The sequence below is a fragment of the Danio aesculapii genome, chromosome 13 (assembly GCF_903798145.1).
Source record: "Danio aesculapii chromosome 13, fDanAes4.1, whole genome shotgun sequence".
Taxonomy (NCBI): domain Eukaryota; kingdom Metazoa; phylum Chordata; class Actinopteri; order Cypriniformes; family Danionidae; genus Danio; species Danio aesculapii.
In genome coordinates, this window is record NC_079447.1 from 44,428,937 (window position 1) to 44,451,169 (window position 22,233).

The 22,233-nt window shown below is 37.5% G+C and overlaps 1 protein-coding gene across 1 annotated transcript in view; it reads left to right on the forward strand.

Moving 5' to 3' along the window:
- The window catches only part of si:ch211-250c4.3 (uncharacterized protein LOC100535981 homolog), a 55,473-nt gene extending 33,569 nt beyond the window's left edge, over nucleotides 1–21,904 (forward strand). Inside the window, exons 4-8 of the mRNA XM_056471300.1 lie at nucleotides 4,580–4,748; nucleotides 7,770–7,894; nucleotides 11,830–11,951; nucleotides 15,817–15,920; nucleotides 19,540–21,904. Of these exons, the coding sequence (XP_056327275.1) occupies nucleotides 4,580–4,748; nucleotides 7,770–7,894; nucleotides 11,830–11,951; nucleotides 15,817–15,910 (510 nt within the window). The 3' untranslated portion in view covers nucleotides 15,911–15,920; nucleotides 19,540–21,904. The remainder of the gene's footprint in view (nucleotides 1–4,579; nucleotides 4,749–7,769; nucleotides 7,895–11,829; nucleotides 11,952–15,816; nucleotides 15,921–19,539) is intronic.
- Nucleotides 21,905–22,233: the final 329 nt, after the last annotated feature.

Consider the following 22,233-nt stretch of genomic DNA (forward strand, 5'->3'; position numbering starts at 1 on the left):
ATTGATCCCGTATTTAAAGCAGCCATTGCAGCATATGTTACATTCCCGCGTAAAAATGTTGCGCACTTTTTAATTCATTTAACTAAGAATTAACTTTAATTCACTTAACAAATTCATTTACTATGGAAGCATGGTTGTTGCATGCTGTGTGGGTTTGCTCCACTTAATTATCCAATGTATGTTCCTGTAAGAAAACATTGTAAATAATTGGAAATCCGGCAACCGCAATAATCAAACCCTTGGCAACAACTGTGGTCAGAACCAAAGTTCACAGTGACTGTGTTCTCTGTACTCCTCTAAAGCGGTGGACTTCTACATTCTGATTGCTTGCCTCCGAACCGCGTCATAGCTCATTACCATAAAGTTAAGTTGATTTCAACTGCACCGCGCTGCTCCTCGACGCTTATCGCCGCCAGCTCTCACTGAAAATGAATGACTTCCGGCTACTTTGACGCTCTCGCCGCTTTCGGTGTGAACGTACGGTTACACCTAAACCCACCCTTAAACCTACTCATACCACCAAACCCATTCCTAACTTTACCTGTCTCCCACCTCAAGAGCACTAAAAGTGTTTTGCAATACTTTATAAACACAGTAAGTACATTGTATTTAGGTTTTGATGCAAGTACATTATAGTTAAGGTCACCTAATATAAAGTGAGACCCATTTTTTTATTTTTGAATTAAAAAACTAACATCAAACAAATTTCCCACTAAATAAAATGCTCAGTGCTTATAAGTTTTGTTAATGGAATCATTTGGATGCCAAAAACATTCACTGGATACGGAGTTAATTTGCTCCTTTAATATGTCACACAGGAATAGTAAGTGGACCACACTGCTTGAATGTTAGATCCCCTGTGCATGTTTTTGTCTGTGGAGAAAAAGCAACAGGCAGGAACATGCTGTTACACACATCAAAAGGCAGGGGAACTCCTGAAACATGCCCCAGTCTCCACTGTAATGGACCACGCTGTCTCGCCAGCCTCCTCCCTTACTCAACCACCCCTAAACCCTCACAGCAAGCTTTCATCTGTACTCATAAAAAGCATTCAGGCCTCAGACAATATGCAATTGCCACCATTGTAATGTCCTCCGCCTGTCTTGTTAGTTCTACACCTTGATCTTTTCAGCTATCCTCCATGACCAATCCGATGAACAGATATTCTTCATCACAGCACTGCATCTGGTGTTTTGGTTTATGCAACATTTAAGACAAATTCCTTTATCTCCAGTCCAAGTTCAACAGCTTTTGTTTCTTTCCTTTCAAGAATCTTCACTATGCATGGATGCTTTCACAAAAATCACAGTACATTTTGAAGTCAGCAAAGGCCTGCATGTCTTTGTTCTCAGTGTCAACGACAACATAACATCCTCAGCAAACTATCAGCCATGGCATCATTACCTAATCAATCAAACAGCACTTCCCATGCAAATACAGGACCAAGAGGATAATCTTGGATAAATAGAGATTTGGGAAGCATCTTATAACTCTAACTGGCAAGAAACACCGTTATGTAGATTTTAGAGGCTATAGTGTCTCACAATTCATACTTTTGACTACTGGCTTATTTCCTGCCTATTATTAAGGTAGTAACTGTTCCGTAGTATTTGTAAAGCATGATATTATTCTGCATCCCTAATCCATACACATTACTGAAGTTTGTATCCAAAGAAATACAAAATATACACTACCTGTCAAAAGTTTGGGATCAGTAGGATTTTTACATTTTTAAAATAAGCTTCCCCTGCTCACCAAGACTGCATTTATTTAATCAAAATACAGTAAAAATTGTACAATTGTGAAATGTTATTGCACTATAAAATAACTGTTAAAAAGTAGTTTATAATTTAATTTAATAATTTATTCCAGTGATTTTGTAGATTAATTTTCAGCTTCATTACTTTAGTCTTCAGAGTTACATGATCTTTAAGAAATCTCTCTAATATTAACTATTATTCATTCATTTTCTTTTCGGCTTAGTCCCTTTATTAATCTGGGGTCGCCACAGCGGAATGAACCACCAACTTATCCAGCATTTGTTTTATGCAGCGGATGCCCTTCCAGCTGCAACCCATCACTGGGAAACACATACACACTTATTCACACACATACTCTATGGACAATTTAGCCTACCCAATTCACCTGTACCGCATGTCTTTGGACTGTGGGGGAAACCGGAGCACCCGGAGGAAACCCACGCAGGGAGAACATGCAAACTCCACATAGAAATGCCAACTGACCCAGCCGAGGCTCGAACCAGTGACCTTCTTGCTGTGAGGCGACAGCACTACCTACTGCATCACTGCGTCGCCCCATTACCTATTATTATTATTATTCATTCATTCAATTTCTTTTTCTCTTAGTCCCTTTATTAGTCTGGGGTCGCCACAGCAGAATGAACCACCAACTTATCCAGCATATGTTTTACGCAGCGGATGCCCTTCCAGCTGCAACGCATCTCTGGGAAACATCCATACACACTTATTCACACATACACTACAAACAATTTAGCCTACCCAATTCACCTGTACTGCATGTCTTTGGACTGTGGGGAAAACTGGAGCACCCGGAGGAGGAAACCCACGCGAACGCAGAGGAACATGGAAACTCCACACAGAAATGTCAACTGACCCAGCCAAGGCTCGAACCAGCGACCTTCTTGCTGTGAGGTGACAGCACTACCTACTGCGCCACCGCGTCACCCTATTATTATTATTGTTATTGTTATTATCATTTTTATTATTATTATAAATATTATTATTATTAATGGTAATAGTAATAAAAGTAATAATGACTGGAGCAATAATTTTAATTGAAACTACATACAATAAGAAACCAGTTATATAAATTTTAATAAATATTTAACAATTTAACTTTTTTTACATTTAATAAATGCCGCCTTGATGAACAGAATAATTTTCTTTAAAAATGAAAATAAAAAACATGAAAAAAAAAATAAAACTGACGCCAAACTTTTGACCAGTAGTGTAGGCAAAGTCTCTTTAAGGCAAGTCATTTCAATCGGCGGCCATCTTTGAAACACCTCTCGGGCATTCTGTCTGAATGGGGAAACATCAAATTCTCCAAAACTGCTTGCCAAGCTTACCACGCAATTTCATGTCAGGAATCATCAATAAAATTAAACAACAACTGTGTCTTTAGTTTCATTTCTAAACATCCAAATTACACAAAATCTGCAGGAACTCACGTCTGGTCAAAACCCCTCCACTGGAGTATCGTCAGTCTATAGCGATTGGTAAATGGCTCCTATACTATAAGGTGGGCTTAATTCGCCATATAGCCATTGATGACTGGCTTTATTCACCATGTTGAAGCTGAGGTCACATTGGACTTTTCTCTCAATTGACTTTCCTTCATAAGCACGCGAATGCGTCAGACCGGAAACGTAAACTCGTGCGACAAGTTTAGCAGTTCGATGTGTTGCAAAGTTCAAGCTTGGTGAACTCTGACCTGCGAAATCGCATCACGTGACTGTGTGAGACCAATCGAAGATCAAAACATCTCTGTACAGAAATATAAAATATGGACCAATCGTTTGCTTTTTTAATGTCTAATCATCTTGTTTAATCCCACCCCTTCTCGCAGCGCCATATGACAAAATTTTGCATGCTCAAATTCTACTGTGACTGCAGCATTGACTCTTACACTTTTCCCCGTTCAAAAAGATATGAGTGACATATCTTGTGTATTTTATAGTCTTTGGTTCTTTTGCTTTTTTAACAATTTCCAAATTAAAGTTTAAATTAAAGTATTTTTTACACTACACATTTGGTTGTGAGGTAAATGTGTAGCAACAGTATGGATAATTGGTGCAAATGACACTTAAGAGTGAAATGTTCTCTGCTGGATTGACAGATCACCAATAATATGGCTTTAATATTTAAATGGTTCTTCCTACACAATATTCTGTTTTCATTTGTCTGAGCTGCTAAATAAAAAAAGCTGATGTCCATGAAAGGAATAAACTACTCTGACACCCCAAATTCTCTCACAGCTTAATAATATATTGTAAGATATACACTAAAGATTAGATTAGATTAGATTAGATTAGATTAGATTAGATTAGATTCAATTTATTGTCATCACACATGTACAAGTACAAGGCAACGAAATGCGGGATAAAGACCAGATAATGAGGGATTATGACAAATTAACCATATTTTAGTACATTCACAACCAATAGTTAAAAAACTTAAATAGTTTTTGCTAGTGAATGCACATGTTTGAGGGCTACACTAATCTTCCACATAAAAATCGGAACCAGATGTCTATTCTACGGGCCAAGTATGTGCTATCATCCTTGACCCATGGGCGTGAACATCAACAAATTTAATTTAGATTTCATAAAGTGAACTATTTTAAGTACTCCTCTGTCCCAAATGACGACACTTTGATTTGGAGCATTTCATCAATTCGATTCATAAAGCATTACAAATCTATGTGTCATTTTACACATAAAGTCATCAAACAGAGGACTTGCAAAGTGAATAAATCTGATGACCAGTTTTGTGAGATAAGAAATTCTTAATTTAAACTTTTTTTTTTTTTTTTGCAGGACTTTTTCATGCAGCACTGTAGCTGTGGAGCAGCTGGTCTGGCCTTTCAAGAGCTGAAAAGACACTTTCGCAGTGATCACTACAGCCCGACGGCATCAAACGGCACGCTGTCTGACCTCACCACTATCCCGGAGGTCACGCGCATCCCCCTCAGGGCAGCCATGAGAGGTCAGTGGGCAAACACACCTGGAGTCATACATACAAAGCTAAGATTAATCTGTGTTTACGCTGGCTGGAGATCTAATTGGAAAACAACTCATTTTAAGAGCTTATCTGTGTGTATACTGTAAGTAATCAGATAATGGAATGAGTTATATAATCTCTTAATTAAACTGAAAAGAAAAATGTGTAAATGCTGACTTGAAAAGTTAATGGTTAAAAGTTCATAAACAGATTTTATAGAGTTTAAAATCCAACAGTCAACTTTCCAAATTAATCATGTGTATTTTATTCCGATATTTTATTTGATAATATAATATAATATTTTTATATTTATTTAATAAAAAAGTTGCATCAACTCATTAAGTAATTAAATTAAGCGGAACTCAATGGATGACAATTGGCCAAAAACTTTTAAGACATGTATTGCTTTATTTAAAGAGCAATGGTTATAATAGTCCTTTTGTTTACTACAGCTGGAGATCCAATTGGAAAATAAATAATTTTTAGAGCTTATCTACTGTATGTGTAATAGTTATCAGATACTAGAATGAGTTATGTTTGATACATCAGTACAAGCAGATGTACCTGCTAACTCTAAGCATTTAAAGGGCGAAACCTCCCTGACTCAGCAGGGTGTTTTCACACCTCTAGTTTGGAAAAAGTCAGAAAAGTGGGTGTGTCCAGCTCTATTTAGTTGGGAGTGTCGGGGGAGGGAAAGAGGGAAGGTTTTGCATAAAAATGGGAGTTTCCGTTTGGGCACATGCTGATTTTCACAGAGGCAAGACAAAAACAGACGCAGGGGAGATAGACAGTGACTGTGTTTACATGGACAGTAATCGAATTATTTGCCATACTATTAATTTGTCAACTTTAACTGCAGTTTGGCACTTTCACTTTCATTCAGGAACAATTCATGCATGACCCCTGTGACAAAGGAGATAGTGGATGCGAGGAACTGCTGGAAGAGTGTAGTTTTAATGGAATGTTTGATACCGCATGGCGAATGAGAGAAAAAAACCTCCGCATTTCTCTGTAACTTTGATGCACTCGGTAGGTAGCGTCAGAAAGCCGTGTGTGTGTAGACTGTCCTGTCACAAAACGTGGCGAAAATTCTACACGATGGTAGTATTTTGATTAAGGTGTTTACATGTTTACACTTGGAGAGCAGCATTTACAGCAGATCGTCCATAATATTGTAATGATATTAACGTACTGTAATCTTAGTAACTAAATCATTTTGACTAAAGTATGTCTTTAAACACTGAAAGAGTACTGCTGATGATACTAACTAATTTTGCCATCTGAATAAACAAACAAAGACCACTGATCGCTCACTTACCAAATCTGTAGAGACAGGACAGTCAACACCAACTGGAACCGTCTCTTTTTTAAAAGGAGACGAGCGGCAAATCCGGATTTCACCATTTCCAGATGTGAAAAGCTCTTAAGTAAAAAAAATATTTCTTTGGCATGCACTGTAGTCCACACGTGAGTCCAGCTGCGCTCTCATAGCGTGGAAATGAAAACAAAACCTTTACAAAACCTGAAACAAAACATTTATAAACGCAACACTGACGACCCGTGTCTCCAAACAATTCTTCTTCTTCTTCTACTTGTTTTTTCAACACAACGTGGCATCCCTCTGCCATCTGAACACTGTAACAGGTAAAAACAGTCTTCGAACTATCATGCATATTAATAAAGTTGCACCTCATTCACAATAGAGCACGCTGATTGGTTCGAACCAAGTCTTTCTCATGAATTAATGCTGCACACTCAGAGACGTCACAATGTGCTCGCGGGTACAGACAGCCACTCTCCACGCTGAAATACACGCAAGGATCTAATTGCAGTGACGTAGCTTCAAAATCAAATTAGTTTCAAACCGGAAAAACAAATTTGCTCAAAATAACGCAAAAACAACCAATTTTCACTTTTTTTTGTGAAATGTGTCCTAATAAAGTTTATAGCAGCGTGGGACAGAGATGACTGTCAACATCTCAAAAAATGTGTTTTGGTGTTTCCATACCTGCCAACATTCAGATCATAAAATCCGGGAGATTTTATCTGGGGGTGCGCGCGAACTGAGGAGTGGGGAGCGGGTATGAAGATGGTTGCGCGTTGGAATCGGTGACAATGATAACAGAACCAAAAAGCTGAAGAAAAGCTTAGGGTTGGGGGCTGGTGGCTAGGGAGTTGGGTGTGTGTGTGTGTGGGGGGATGGGGGGGGGGGGGGGGGAATTCCGGGAGTTGGGTGGGAGTTGTGTCTGAAATACGGGAGACTCCCGGGAAAGGTTGGCAGGTAGGGGTGTTTCGTGACCCTTTAACAATAAAAGATGTGAGTTATATTGAAGATACAATTTGGTTGATTTATTGCTATTTAACTGAGTCTGATCAACTGACACAGAGATTCCATATCTCCATATTTATATATTACATATTTAATGAAGTTACATTTGGCTACATTTTGTAGCCTCAAATGGTGTAAGTTCCAGTAGTTTACTCAAATATTTTGAGTTCTCTTAAATTTTTGGGTTTTAGATAGACGGACGGACAGACAGACAGACAGACAGACAGACAGACAGACAGACAGACAGACAGACAGACAGACAGAGAGACAGACAGACAGACAGACAGACAGACAGGACAAAGCACAAACCTTTTTTGTCCACATAACAGTACAGTCATGTTTTTCCTGGTTGCTTTCTTTACATCTCATGTTCGGTCAGGTGGGCGGGCGACCAAACATTGGTCTCTGGAGAAATAAATACTTCAGTGATATGTGGAATTTCTGGTATTCCATATAGAGGGAAGAAGTATCTCAGGGATTCTGGGAATTTTGGTGGGGGAAGACATAATGTATGCTTCAATATGTATATACTGTATGCACCACACCCTTCAGAGGGTCTAGAGATTAGTCATAGATCACAGATTCGTCATGATGGTTTTTTCCTTTTGTAGAGATAATTATATATAGTCTGAGTGTGCTTTAATGATAATTAAGCATTGGCTCTTTTTTCTGTACAGATGGGGAGATGGACTGCCAACCTCTGCCCATTTGGAGGAGGGGCCTGAATCGCAGGAGTTACACAGAGGGAGAGGCCAAATACCTGAGCGACAGCGCTGAGGTGCTCTCTGCTCCTCACAGACGGGTGAGTCCGTCCAATGTCAACACAATGACTCAATCTGACAAACACTCATCTATCAACACTCAGGGGAAGTGGAATTATAGCAAATGTTTGGTCAGGCCTCTCTGTCTCATGCATTCGTTTACTTTTTAAATGATCGTAAATTGCTGTATTCAATGTAAAACAAAATGCAGCCAGCAGAGTTTCAGTAACGGACTTTTATGGGTCATTTTTGTAAATTGCATGACTTACATACCTGTGAAGTTTGAACCACATCTGACAGATTATAACGGCTTTAACACACACCTTTCAAAGTTGTGTGTCACAAAAACACTCCGTAATCCACTCAAAACGCTATTGAAACTAATTTTAGGATCGCAAATTACCGGTTGTAAACACTGTAAACTGAAGTTCTAAACATTCTACTAGAAGACTCTGGTCGCGATGGTGCCTTCCATGCAGCGGCCAAGAAAAAGCTCTAAATTAAGTGGCCTTAATAACCATGTACTTACATTTAAATGTATTGTTTGGTACATTTACATTGTATTTTATTACTTTTATAATTAGTGTTGACCCATCTCTTACACCTTTACCCACCCATAAACATACCCACACTACAGAACCTGTCCCATATTTCACCTCAATGGCATAATAAGTGTTCTGCAAAACAATATGAGCACAATAAGTTCATTGTACTTATTTTTTATGTCAAGGACCTAGTAGAAAAGGCCACTTAATATAAAGCGGGACCATTTTTTCAGAGTATTAGGGTTGTACATTTTGGTAGACTTTGCATAAAAAAAAAAGTTAAATATGTCTGGACAAATTGGTCCTGATAGCCTAGTAGTCAGTGCATCGATATGTAGTGCAACTATATTGCGGGCTTCCAGAGTCCAAATCCTGAATTGCAGACCTATTCCGCTCCCACCCCCCTTTCTCTTCAACTTCATATCCTGTCAACTATCAATGTCAACTATCTTATCGTAATAAGGCAAAAATAATGTAGGCTACATTTTTAAACATAACATTGATCACTATAACATTAACATGACTCTAATTTAGTGGTTTAGTGTCAGGTTTAGTGTAAGCTGACATACAGATTATACTATAGACTGTAAAAAAAATGTAAACCAGTACAACAACAAAAAAAAACATAATCCTTATTTCCTTTCGTTTTTTCTTGTTCACTTAATTTTTGAAAAAACATCAACTGCACTGACCTAAAATTATTAGTCAGTAACACAAAAACCATTTAGTTGGGGTAACAATGGGCGACGCGGTGGCGCAGTTGGTAGTGCACAGCCCTGCGTTCGCGTGGGTTTCCTCCAGGTGCTCCGGTTTCCCCCACAGTCCAAAGACATGCAGTACAGGTGAATTGGGTAGGCTAAATTGTGCATAGTGTATGCGTGTGAATGAGTGTGGTGACCCCTGTGAATGAATGAATGGGTTAACAATAAGATTATTAGTTTTCTAGAGATGTGAACTACTCTATATTAAAACGTTTTAAGTTGTGCCTACTGAACATTTTTTTGTCTGCAGAACTGGAATGCCTGAAGTTGAGTGAACAAAAAAAAAAAACCCCACAATCCTTATTTCCTTTCGTCTTTTCTTGTGTACTCAACTTTTGAAAACATCCCTTGCACTGACCAAAAATGTTTGAAGTTGAGTAAACAAAAACAAAACAAACAAACAATCAAACAAACAAACAAACAAAACTTGTTTCTGAAGTTGAGTGAACTAAAAACTCTTTTGGAAATTGGTACTAGAACATAATACATTATCAGAACGAATGAACGAACAAACAAACAAACAAACAAACAAACATAGTTCAATTGAAAAAAAAAATAGAGACAAATGTAACAAAACATTTATCAGACACAGAATTAGAAACAGAACAGGAGGCAAAACAACAATAATTGTAAACAAGACAAGGATCAAAGCAAATGCTTTGTAATGCTTCGCAGGGAAAAAACAAGACTCAGCAAGGAGCCTGTGTCAATGAGGTGTCTTTATAGTCCTAGTAATCAATGAGCTTCCAGCTGTGTGTGTGTGAGACCATAAACTGGTTCCTCCATTTGAATCATAGTTTGAGCATTTGATTTGTCATTTATTTATTACATGATTTTACTGAGTTGTTCATGAGTTTATATAAATATCAATCAAATATTCATATGATACAATAAATTCATAATCAATTATAATATTACGTCAGCTTACACTAAACCTAACCCCAACCCTAACATTACAGTCTACTAATACTCTAATGAGAATTAGTTGCCATGTAGTTGCAATGTAACTTATAATCAACACAATCTGTCTATCTATCTATCTATCTATCTATCTATCTATCTATCTATCTATCTATCTATCTATCTATCTATCTATCTGTCTGTCTGTCTGTCTGTCTGTCTGTCTGTCTGTCTGTCTGTCTGTCTGTCCGTCTGTCCGTCCGTCCGTCCGTCCGTCCGTCCGTCCGTCCGTCCAACCATCCATCCATCCATCCATCCATCCATCCTCACCCTTAAGTGTTTCCTTAACTTTATGAATTTCTTTTTTCTCCTGTTGAACACAAAAGACAATATTTTGAAGAATATTAGAAACCGATAAACTTTGATTTCCACAGTAAGAAAAGCAAATGCTATTTAAGTCAATGGACACCGGTTTACATCATTTTAAAATATATATTTCTTTGTGTTCAATGGAGGAATATATTCTGGTTAATGTCAGTTTATGGTATTTGACTTTCAAAACTTTCAAATTACAACATGACTTGTTCTTTTTCACATCCAAAAGTTGATTTAGATTTACTGTATTTTTTTACATATGGAATCTACTGCTTTACCATTTAACAGATTAATACAGTAGCATTGTCTTTTAATGTTACAGTTTTTCTCAGGCACTTTGATGCATTTCTCACAACACTATTTACATTTGCACAACAGTCCAACATTTCTCAAAACAATTAGTCATTTGTGCACATCATAGTAGCAGTTTCTCATTCCTTCCAACAAATTGTGAATGCTTTTGGACATGCATCAATTGCTTTCATACAACACTCTGCTGTTTTATAACATTATCATTTGCTTATGTCATGTCAGTCAAAATTAACTAAACTTGTGAATGCTGAATAGTCATTCCATATGAAACTAATAGTCCTCATTTCATTACTTGAGTCATTACATATAAAATTTTTTAACTAGTCAAAATCTGTCAAGCTAATTTGATAAAAAAATTTATTATTTTTTTTTTCCTGAAAATGCCTTCTAAAGTGAACAATTTCATGAATGATTTACAGACCTCTGTATGTTGTAGGTTTAGTTCCAATATGTACTGCAATATTGTTTACAGTTGTGCACAGCTCTACCCAAAGGAAAATTGTGTTTGTTGTAAATAAGGGTGTATTTCTTCTTTTGCACAATGCTGTGAATTAATTAGAATTGCAAAGAGCATATGCAGTGAAACATACATATTCAGTGTCTTGTACTCAGATACCTCACTAAATGCAGTGACGTCTAACTTTACTGTAGTTTTCAAATGGCTGTGCGAATAGTATATAGTGCTGTCTTGAGCATTTTCAGGAAGTGTCACCAAAATCTGACTCCTTTTTTCATTGGAAAAAATATACAGAGTAAACTGTCATAATGAAAACATGACAAAGCCATTTGACTACCTTGTTCATAAACAATGGTGTCAGGACTTTTCATCTTGATGACACTTTCATTGACATGAATACTTGCTTTTGAGGAATGAGCTCTCCATTTTGAGCAAGCGACACGCTTTTGCAGGTTATCAACTAGGTTTTGCAGTTTGTACTTATTGTTTTGAGAAATGCATTAACTGTTGTGCAAATGTAAATAGTGTTGTGAGAAATGCACCAGAGCCACTGGGAAAAACTGTAAGTTGATAATCATTTTTTTTCATTCAGTCAGTTTTTACATTGTACAATTGTGTGTCTGCAGCTGAGTGAGAACTATACTTGGGGAAGAGTAAAGGATCTGGTAAAGAAGACCAAACTGAGGAACCAAAGCCGACTGGGACTGTCTTCGGGCTCCCTGAAGAGATCATGTCCTCAACTTTACCGGTACTCCATCTATGTTTTCATAATAATTCAGTAGATTCAGATCATTAGCACTGAAAACAATGCTCAGATTTGATCTCCCTCTAAAGGCGAACTGAATGTTATTTTATAAATAAAAGAATATTTATTATTTCTAAAAGTCAAACGGACATAATTTTTGACAGACGATTGGTTGTGATGTTAAAAATGCATCAGAATGGGCATGCATTCAGCTTCAGCTCATTGTCCTAGAGTTGTGTTGTTCCCATGAGAGCGCTAGAGTGACTTCTGGGAAATCATATCACAAACACAAGTAGTACTAATGGCTCTGCTCTTTTGATGTTATGACTCACTATGTGTCTACGTGATGCAAGATAAGACTCTCATCCAAAGCTACACGCTGAAAGGCTAAACTGCAGGATGTTGTAATCTCGTCAGTGCACTGCCTCCTCTTAAATACCTCAGCGCTGGATTCATGTGGTAGTCGGTGACTAGCACCACACGGTCAAAACCCAACTGATGGGTTAAAAAATATTTAAACTTAAATAAAAAAACAACAACAACAATTTGTCTATATGTGATCCAATGTAGGGTAAAAACAATTATTTATTTATTTATTTATTTATTTAGTCATTCATTAGTTCATTCAATTAATCATTAAAAAAATAGTTTAGCTTTGTTCCATATAATGTACTCTATAATGACCCCTTACCCAATTCAATATTAACTAGAAAAGTAAAGTTCGTAGACAAACTTTATGGTGTCTTGAGAAAGCCTCCTCTGAAAGTTTAAATAATTGAAGTAGCTTTTAGGAAGTTTGAAACAGCTGGCATAGAGAGATGACTACATATATGTTAGTATGTTTCTAGTATGGATTGGTATGTTTCTTGCTAAGGTGTTGCTACGGTGTTCTGAGTGGTTGCTAAGGTGTTCTAGGTCGTTGCTATAGTGTTGCTAGGTGGTTGCTAAGGCATTGCTAGGTGCTTGTCTATGTGTTCTAGGTGGTTTCTAAGGTATTGCTAGGTGCTTGCTAAGATGTTGCTAGTGTAACTCTGCCGGTCCTTCTACTAGCTGGCCTCCTTTACACTCACCCCCCTAAACCTCACTCCCATCTGGGTCACGGCACCAATGTAACCCCGCCGATCCTACGCCACCCAACCCGCTCCGAGCTGGTATCGAACTGGTAACCTTCCGCATGGGAGTCGGGTGCTCTACCAAGGAGGCTGAAGACCATGGCCTCTAGCATCTGTCGCTAGAGCACCTTTAGAGGTCCGAGGAGTGAGGTTTACCTGCACAGCACTTACTAGCTGGCCTCCGTTACACTAGGCTGTTGCTAAGGTGTTGCTAGGTGGTTTCTAGGGTGTTTTTAGTGGTTGCTAGGCGGTAGCTAGGCAGTTGCTAAGGTGTTGCTAGGGTTTTCTGAGTGGTTGCTAGGTGTTTTGCTAAGGTGTTACTAGGTGGTTGCTAAGGTATTACTAAGTGGTTGTTAAGGCGTTGCTGGGCGGTTGCCTAGGTGTTGCTAGGTGGTTACTAAGGCATTGCTAGGCAGTTGATAAGGTGTTGATAGTTGGTTGCTAGGGTGTTCTGAGTGGTTGCTAAGGCATTGCTAGGTGGTTGTTAAGGTGTAGCTAGGCAGTTGCTAAGGTGTTGCTAAGTGGTTGCTAGGGTGTTCTGAGTGGTTGCTAGGCGGTTGATAAGGTGTTGCTAGGTGGGTGTGAAGGTGTGCTAGGTGGTTGCTAGGGTGTTTTGAGTGATTGCTAGGTGGTTGCTAGGCAGTTGCTAGACGGTTGCAAGGGTGTTCTGAGGGGTTTCTAGGTGTTTGCTAAGGTGTTACTAGGTTGTTGCTATGCAGTTGCTAAGGTGTTGCTAGGTGGATGCTAAGGTGTTGCTAGGTGGTTGCTAGGGTTTTCTTAGTGGTTGCTAAGGCGTTGCTAGGCGGTTGCTAAGGTGTTGCTAGGCAGCTGCTAAGGTGTTGCTAGGGTGTTCTGACTGGTTGCTAGGTGGTTGCTAAGGCGTTGCTAAGTGGTTGCTAAGGTGTTGCTAGGTGGTTGTTAGGGTGTTCTGTGTAGTTGCTAGGGGGTTGCTAAGGTGTTGCTATGCAGTTGCTAAGGTCAACTAGGAGGTTTCTAGGCAGTTGCTAACATAAATAAGCAAGTTTCTAGTATGAAGTAGCATTATGCTAGCATGTTTCTAGCAACAATTAGCATGTTGTTAGCATGAATTTAGTATGAATTAGCATGTTGCTAGCATGTTTCTAGTATAAACTAGCTTGTTGTTAGCATGAATTTAGTATGAATTAGCATGTTGCTAGTATGGATTGGTATGTTGTTAGTATGTCCAATGTAAAGTCAATGGCAGTTTTTCACAATGGAAGTCTATGGGACAGTTGCTAGGGTGCCGTAAGTGGTTGCTAGGGTGTGGCTAGTAAGTTTAAAGGTCATCAATGGTTAGCAGATTGGTACTCTGAGTTAAATGAGCCCAACCTTAAGTCTATGAAAGTCTGGTGTAAAGTTATGAGGTCACAAAGTTTGGTCCAATATTAAGTCAATGGGACTTTTCCGAATTTTCGGGTCAGTTTTGGGAAAACCGTAAGTCGGATCCATTGGAAAAGATTTGGAGTTCGGAAATCTGGAGTAAGTTGGTGGTTGTAGTATGACCGGTCTAGGAGGAGATGCATATAGAAATTAGTTTTAGAAGTAGAAGAAGACTGAAGAATAGTAAGTTTATGTAGTATAACAGTACGTTGGCTTTTCAAGCCACCATAATAATTATAATTTAGTATCATTATTTATTAGAAGACCTCCCAGTATGTTTTGTTAGAACATTTGCAACTTCAGAAATCAGTTTCACAAGTTTGCTGACCAAATTACAACTGTACATCACCTCCACATTCTTTCTGAACCACAACTTCATCTGTGACATAAGAAAGGGTGTGTTAACAACGGCGAGAAAAAGCAGAATATATTTTCATTAATAAATAACAACCCATTTCCACGAAGGAGCTGTGATCCCACACGTAGGTTGGCACAGACTCAGATGAATAGTTCCAGGGCTGCAGTGTCAGGTTGGAGGTATGTCGGTGGGAGTAGGTGAATTCCCCATGTATTTCACTCATTAGATGAGATATGGGAGCTATGCTGAATGCGTTCTCCTCCCGAGAGTAGATATTTGTTGAGGAATATATCCATATGGACTAATGATTCATGCAATATGCTGCCTGTGAGAGACATAGTGCTTAGATTTGCTCTGAGCCTTTGTTTTGTCATATTGTAATAATCATTTTGTTGTGTAAGTGCAATGACATTTGACAAATTAGGTTTTCCATTAGTTAACATTAACATTCTGGAAAAAGGTTACGCAATACATGTTTAAAATGTTTTTAAGCAGTATCCAGTATTAAGCATGACACGGACAGCAGTACTGAAATCCACACCCAAGTAACATTACAAATCTGTCAGAATTTGCTCACTAATATTCATTCATTCATTTTCTATTTATCTTAGTCTCTTTATTGATTTGGGGTCGCCACAGCGGAATGAACCACCAACTTATCCAGGATATGTTTTATGCAGCGTAGCCCTTCCAGCCGCAACCCATCTCTGGGAAACATCCATATACACTCATTCACACACATACACTACGGACAATTTAGCCTACCCAATTCATCTGTACCGCATGTCTTTGGACTGTGGGGCAACCGGAGCACCCGGAGGAAACCCACGCAAACACAGGGAGAACATGCAAACTCCACAAGAAACACCAAGAAACGCCAGCCGAGGCTCGAACCAGCGACCTTCTTGCTGTGAGGCGACAGCACTACCTACTGCGCCACCGCGTTGCCCCCTTACTAATATTAAGACTGCTTATACGTTTTCTGTCTTCCTCACAGCCCAGAAGTGATGTCAACAGAGCGACTCAGGACTAACAGAAACTCCATGATCACTCTGGGCCATCAGAAACTGGACTATCTGTGGACACCGTAGTATTAATCAGGTAGGTGATACATATCTTCTGCTAGATTATAATTGGTCAAATAATGTAAAATAATTTATGTATTATTAATTATATACCTAACTAGTAGACTCTCATAGAGATTTTTACATAGACTACCAGACAAAAGTCTTGTCTTGTCCCAGTTGTTAGGGCAACAAATAATAACTTGACTTCTAGTTGATCATTTGGAAAAGTGGCAGAAGGTACATTTTTCCAATGAATCATCTGTTGAACTACATCCCAATCTTCACAAATACTGCAGAAAACCTATTGGAACCCTTATGGACCCAAGATTCTCACAGAAATCAGTCAAGTTTGGTGAAGAAAAAATCATGGTTTGGGGTTACATTCAGTATGGGGGCGTGCGAGAGATCTGCAGAGTGGATGGCAACATCAACAGCAGGACCTTTTATGCTGCCCATTACATTACAAACCACAAAGAGGGTTAATTTTTTTTTCAGCAGGATAGCGCTCCTTTTCACACTTCAGCTCCACAACAAAGTTCCTGAAAGCAAAGAAGGTCAAGGTGCTCCAGTATTGACCAGCCCAGTCACCAGACATGAACATTATTGTCATGTAACGTGTATTTATATAGCGCATTTATTATGTATGGCCATACACCCAAAGCGCTTCACAATCATGAGGGTGTCTACACACCACCACCAGTGTGCAGCATCCACTTGGATGATGCGACGGCAGCCACAGGACAACGGCGCCAGTGCGCTCACCACACACCAGCTAGGTGGAGTCAAGAGACAGTGATAGAGCCAATTCAGTTGATGACCCTGAATTCAGGCCATGATCATAAGTGCCAATTAAGGGGATTTGGCCAGGACACCGGGGTTACACTTTACGAGAAGTGCCATGGGATTTTTAATGACCAAAGAGAGTCAGGAATTTGGTTTAACATCTCATCTGAAAGACGGCGCCTGATACTGATAGTATGGTGTCCCCTTCACTTTTACTGGGGCATTAGTACTCACACAGACCACTACCAACAGCAACCTAGTCTTCCCATGTGGTCTCCCATCCAGGTACTGACCAGGCTCAGCCCTGCTTAACTTCAGTGAGTAACCAATCTTGGGCTGCAGGGTGTTATTGAGCATGTCATGGGTAAGATGAAGGAGGGGGCATTGAAGATGAATCCAAAGAATCTTGATGAACTCTGGAAGTCCTGCAAGAACGCTTTCTTTGCCATTCCAGATGACTTTATTAATAAGTTATTTGAGTCATTGCAGATATGATGGAAGCATCCAAGCTCATGGGAGTCATACACAATATTAATTCTTTTTCCACTGCACCATGACTTTATATTCTATACTGTACATTATTTCTGTTGAGTTACAAGACTTTTGTTTAAGCAAAGTCAGGCCTTACTGTCCTAATTAAATAATTAAAAATTAAGGCATAATCGTATTTTATTTTTGTAAAATAAACACAATCTAGAAGTCTTTGCTATTCAAATATGCCACTTTTGATACCAACTGATCAACTGGAAGTCAAGTTGTTATTTGTAGTATCTAAAACTTGGATAGGTAACAAGACTTTTGTCAGGTAGTGTATATAATCACTGATGGTTTCAAACATATTTGAATTTCTTACTCTGTTGGGCACAAAAAAAAAGAAAAGAAAACGTGAAGTATGACACCAGTAGCCATTGACTTTTATATTTTTTTCATACTATGGAACTCTACTGACATTACCAACATTCTTCAAAATAATTTTTGTGTAACAGAAAAACTAAAACCTAACTGAAACCAATTGCATGTGAGTAAATGAAAAGTAAATGTCCATTTTAGGGTGAATATTTTTACAGTAATAATATATAAGTACCATTTTTGGTTTTCAAAAGAGATTTCATTGAACATCTCTTAAAAGAAACATTTTTCTTAGTGTAACTGAAAAAACTGTTTATTTTAGACTTTGTTTATTAATATTGATCAACACACATGTGAAAGCATATCAGTTGTGCCAAAAAGAAGCAAAAAATAAACCTCAATGTGTTAGCTGTGCAAAAACAAACCGCACAAGTGTATCTTCATTTGTGTTGCAATGAAAAAGTATACTTGTGTTTAAATAACAAAACTTGCATTTTTAGTTTTCATTTTGTTTTTGTATTAATTCTTGCAATAAAAAAAACATTTTAGAACAGTTTATTTTGATAATAATTGTACAAAACTGTAAAAACTTACTCTGGAATCAAAAAAGGAATCTAAATATTTAAGTTCAAACCTTCTAATTTGTTCTTATTCAGACATCTTTAGTCAAATCTGAGCAACATTTCCCATAACAGTTGTACTGTATGAAGACTGTCAAAGAATCCAAAAGCACACTCTAAACCCAATGACACAACTTATTTAGAAAACTGTTTGCAAACCCACTGCCTTTTAAACCTCTAGTTTTTACAGAAGGCTCTATGTAGTGTTGAATCAACTATAGCAGGCCTGTAGCCAGCCTAAAGGGGTGGTTCTTTTTTCTGAAAAAGTGGACCTTTTTGCAGTTATTTGCCTCATGCAAGGTTAAAATTCTGCATTTAAGTGACATTTTAAGCACTGATTTTGGCTGGATCAACTTGTTGGATGGTGATCATAATCTCACTTTTTGATGTACTAAAAATATTTCCTATGAATTTGTCAAAGTGCTTACCATGTTTATTTTATTATTTTATAGGATTTATTTACAATTTACTAATTAGCATTCAAACTGTAAATTATTGCAGTTTTAGATATGTTATGAGATTAGCATTCTAAATAAAAAATAACAATAAAGAAATATGAAAAAAGACGTATTTTTAAATACAAATTTATTATCATCCATCATTCAAAATAAAATATTTGGTCACACTTTATTTTGATGGTCTGTTTGTTGAATTTAAGTTACGTTGAATCTACATGCCAACTAATTCTCATTAGATTATACAGTAAGTAGACTGTTAGATTGGGGTTAGAGTAAGTTGACATGTACTTGCAAAGTTTCTTATGTCTGTTGGAGCAGTATCAACAGATATTAAGCAGACAGTCTACTAATATTCAAACAGACCATCAAAATAAAGTGTTACCAAATATTTAAGTGATATTTAATCTCTCAGTCAACTTTTCTGTCAGAATTTGGCCACTTGAATAATTTAAAGTTTAATTTGTCTTAAAGCCGTCTTCTATCTTTAATTTTTACAATTTATGATGGCATAGCAGTTAAAAATGGGAAAAACAAGCACATGTAAAGTCCAAATTCTGGACTTTATCAGTGGGGGGTGGGTCTTTCAAACCACCCGAACCCTCGCAGGCTACGGGCATGTATAGGGCTGTTTAGTTTCACCTAGTGTAGAAACTTTGAGTGATTTCAATGATGCAATTTTCTAGTAAAGTCATCGATTTGGGTTAAGAGTGCAGACAAAGAAGGAAAAGAGAAACAATATAAAACAGAAACAACAAAAGTGTTCAGAGCATGGTCTCTAGCCATGTCCAGTGCAGAGGAGGGTTTGTGTTTCAGGTCAGTTGTTGTTTTAGCACTGTTTGGAAAGTCCGGCTCTATCTCTCCACAGTGTTATTACAGTTCAACTGATATCATACACACAGTGAATGAGCAGCATGTTAACTCTCAGCTTTTGTTTTCTCATCAGACATTGAGCAGATGGCCTGCGATGGAGCAGTTTTTCCACGAAAGCAATGGAAGGTTTTTTTGTAGCTAGTAGATGGTTTTTCCAGACTGAAGAACAAAATGGGAGAGAAATGTTCAAGGAAAAGATGAACAGGATTTAAGTAATGATAGAAATAATGTTGGTATTGTGTATAAGTTGATAAAAGGGATACATTGATGGAGATTAACAACTCATTAGATTTGTCAGCTAATGAGGTACTGTATAAACAAAAATTACAAATTGTGATTTCAGACAAAATGAATTCTTATGTAATGTAAATATTTTCCTGGGACAATTTACCAGATGCTTCAGAATTGTAAAATACTTGAATTACAGCCAAATAATAACAAATGTTGAAGATGCATGCTATAACTTTATATAGATCATTTTGTACCACTATTATAAGAATTCCGTGTGTGTAAATACAGACTGTAACAAATGTATATATATATTTCCATGAAGCATGGATTATGTGCAGATGAGAGTGGAAGAAGGGCACCCCCACGCTTGAATTCCTGCAAACATATATTGCTGTTATGGTGGGGCTTAGGATAATACGTAAATTATAACATGTACAGCAGTTCTGTACGCTGCTTGCCTGTCTGACGTTATATAACACGTGTGACCTTTCGCCTCCTAAAAAGTTAAGCAATGGCCGGAGTATGAACCTGAAACATTTTTATATATTTAAAAGTATAATTAACTATGTATTAACAATACTATCCTGTGTGTCTGCCAAAACAAAAATCAGTCTAATGATTTCAATTGAAATTACATGCATTATACAGTGATCTGTTTTATCTGAGCTTGATTATTTATTTGTTAACAATGCCAAGGTTTAAATATTTGCTGCAAATCCAACATACTAGAAGAACTCATATAGTAAAATAAAATACATAAAGGTTTAAAAATGGTCTAACAAATTAATAAAAATTAAATGGTTCGAAAGGTATAAAACTAAAGTTTTATGTGGACCTCAGGGATAAAATAAAATAAATAAATGAATAAAATAAAAGTTGCTAAATTAACCCTTTAAATCAGTGGTCCTTAACCTTTTTATCACTGGGAACCAGTCAACGCTTGACAATTTTACCGCGGATCGCGAGGTGGGGGTTCGTAGGCTTCTAAGCCTTCATCAACCATTTTTTTCTCATTGCTGCAGCTCTGATACAAGTTTTATTTATGGAAAAAATTACAAAGTACTGCAGTGTTTGGGTGTTCTGTATTTGTCTAAGATAATTAGTCTACCGAAATGTGTAAATTCCATACAAGCTGAAGCTGATTGCTCAATTCTTGTCATGTGACTTGCGGTGCGCTCATAGAATTCATTTACAGGGAGCATCTGGAAGGTGCGAGTGCGTCACATCGCTTATGCGTGCAGGCCGCACACCTCCATTGGAAACAACGAACTTGCGCAAACTCTAGAAAAGACAGCCCCTAAAGGCTGCTGTCATTTGCAATCTCTAGTAGTTGATCTTCTTGCACAGCCATGGTGGATTCACCTGATTTGTTGACAAATGGGTTGCGGATCTATTCCTTGGCAGTTCGTGGGTCCTGCCTTTTCCCCTTAGCAAAGAAACTTTCGAAAGAAGTCTGTTTCTTAATCATTTTACTTCTTGTGGGTTAAATTTGAGCGCTCAAGTTACCGAGATGTTCCGAGAGAATAAGACTTTTCAATATAAAAATCGTTCAGACAATAAATAAAACAGAAATAATTAATGATTTCTTCTGCGGCCCGGTACCAGTTCATCCACAGACCGGTGGTTGATGACCACTGCTTTAAATCGATACAGTGTTTAAATGCAGGAGATTTATTATACTTGGTGTTGTTGCTGATTCACAGTAAAAACAGTATACAGGACAACATTAAGTTAAGCTCAGAAATGACCACTGGGATGTAACTGTCTTTGTTGACAGCTGAGTGAGTGAGGTACTAAAATACTGCTGTCTTTAAGGACTTTTCACAGACCTCTTCCAGCCTTCTGTGTGAAAGATAAACATATCAAATTTGAAATATCAAATTTTTAAATAAACTTTGTAACACAAGATTGTTCTGTCCAAGAATTTTTTTTTTTAAAACACAAATGGTCTTTTGATGTTTGCCTGACCTATCATTTCATGGTCACTGTTCCGAGTAATGATGTTGATCAGGGTGTAAAAATGAATGAGAGCTGATGTATGGCAAAAAAATGTTTTTTTTTTTTTTTGTTTTTTTTTTTGTCAAGACAAGACAAGAGATTTGTACTTATCTTGTGTATTGTAGTGTACCAAAATTGATGGAATAATTCATTATGCATATTGCATTGTTATTCAAATGTATTTTAATTAATAAAATATGATATTTCTATATCAGTTGTGTAATTGTCTTTCGTTCTGTGCTTTCATTTGAATGTTGTTTATATATTCAGTCATATACTTACGGTAATTATTACAGAACCGCAAAAGGTAAATGGTAATGACAAAAAGCAAACTCAAAGTTCCTCTGAGAAGTACTTTAAAACACTCGAAACGGAAATTAATAAGATTGAGGGAACAATCAGAGGTATTTATCAGAGGTACGCAAATAATGTACATCTTGATAAGATTCGGAAAATAAATTTATAAATAAATAAGAAAATTGACTAATAATGATCTTTTTACAGCATAATGTAATGAGTAAACAATTCAATGTCTGAT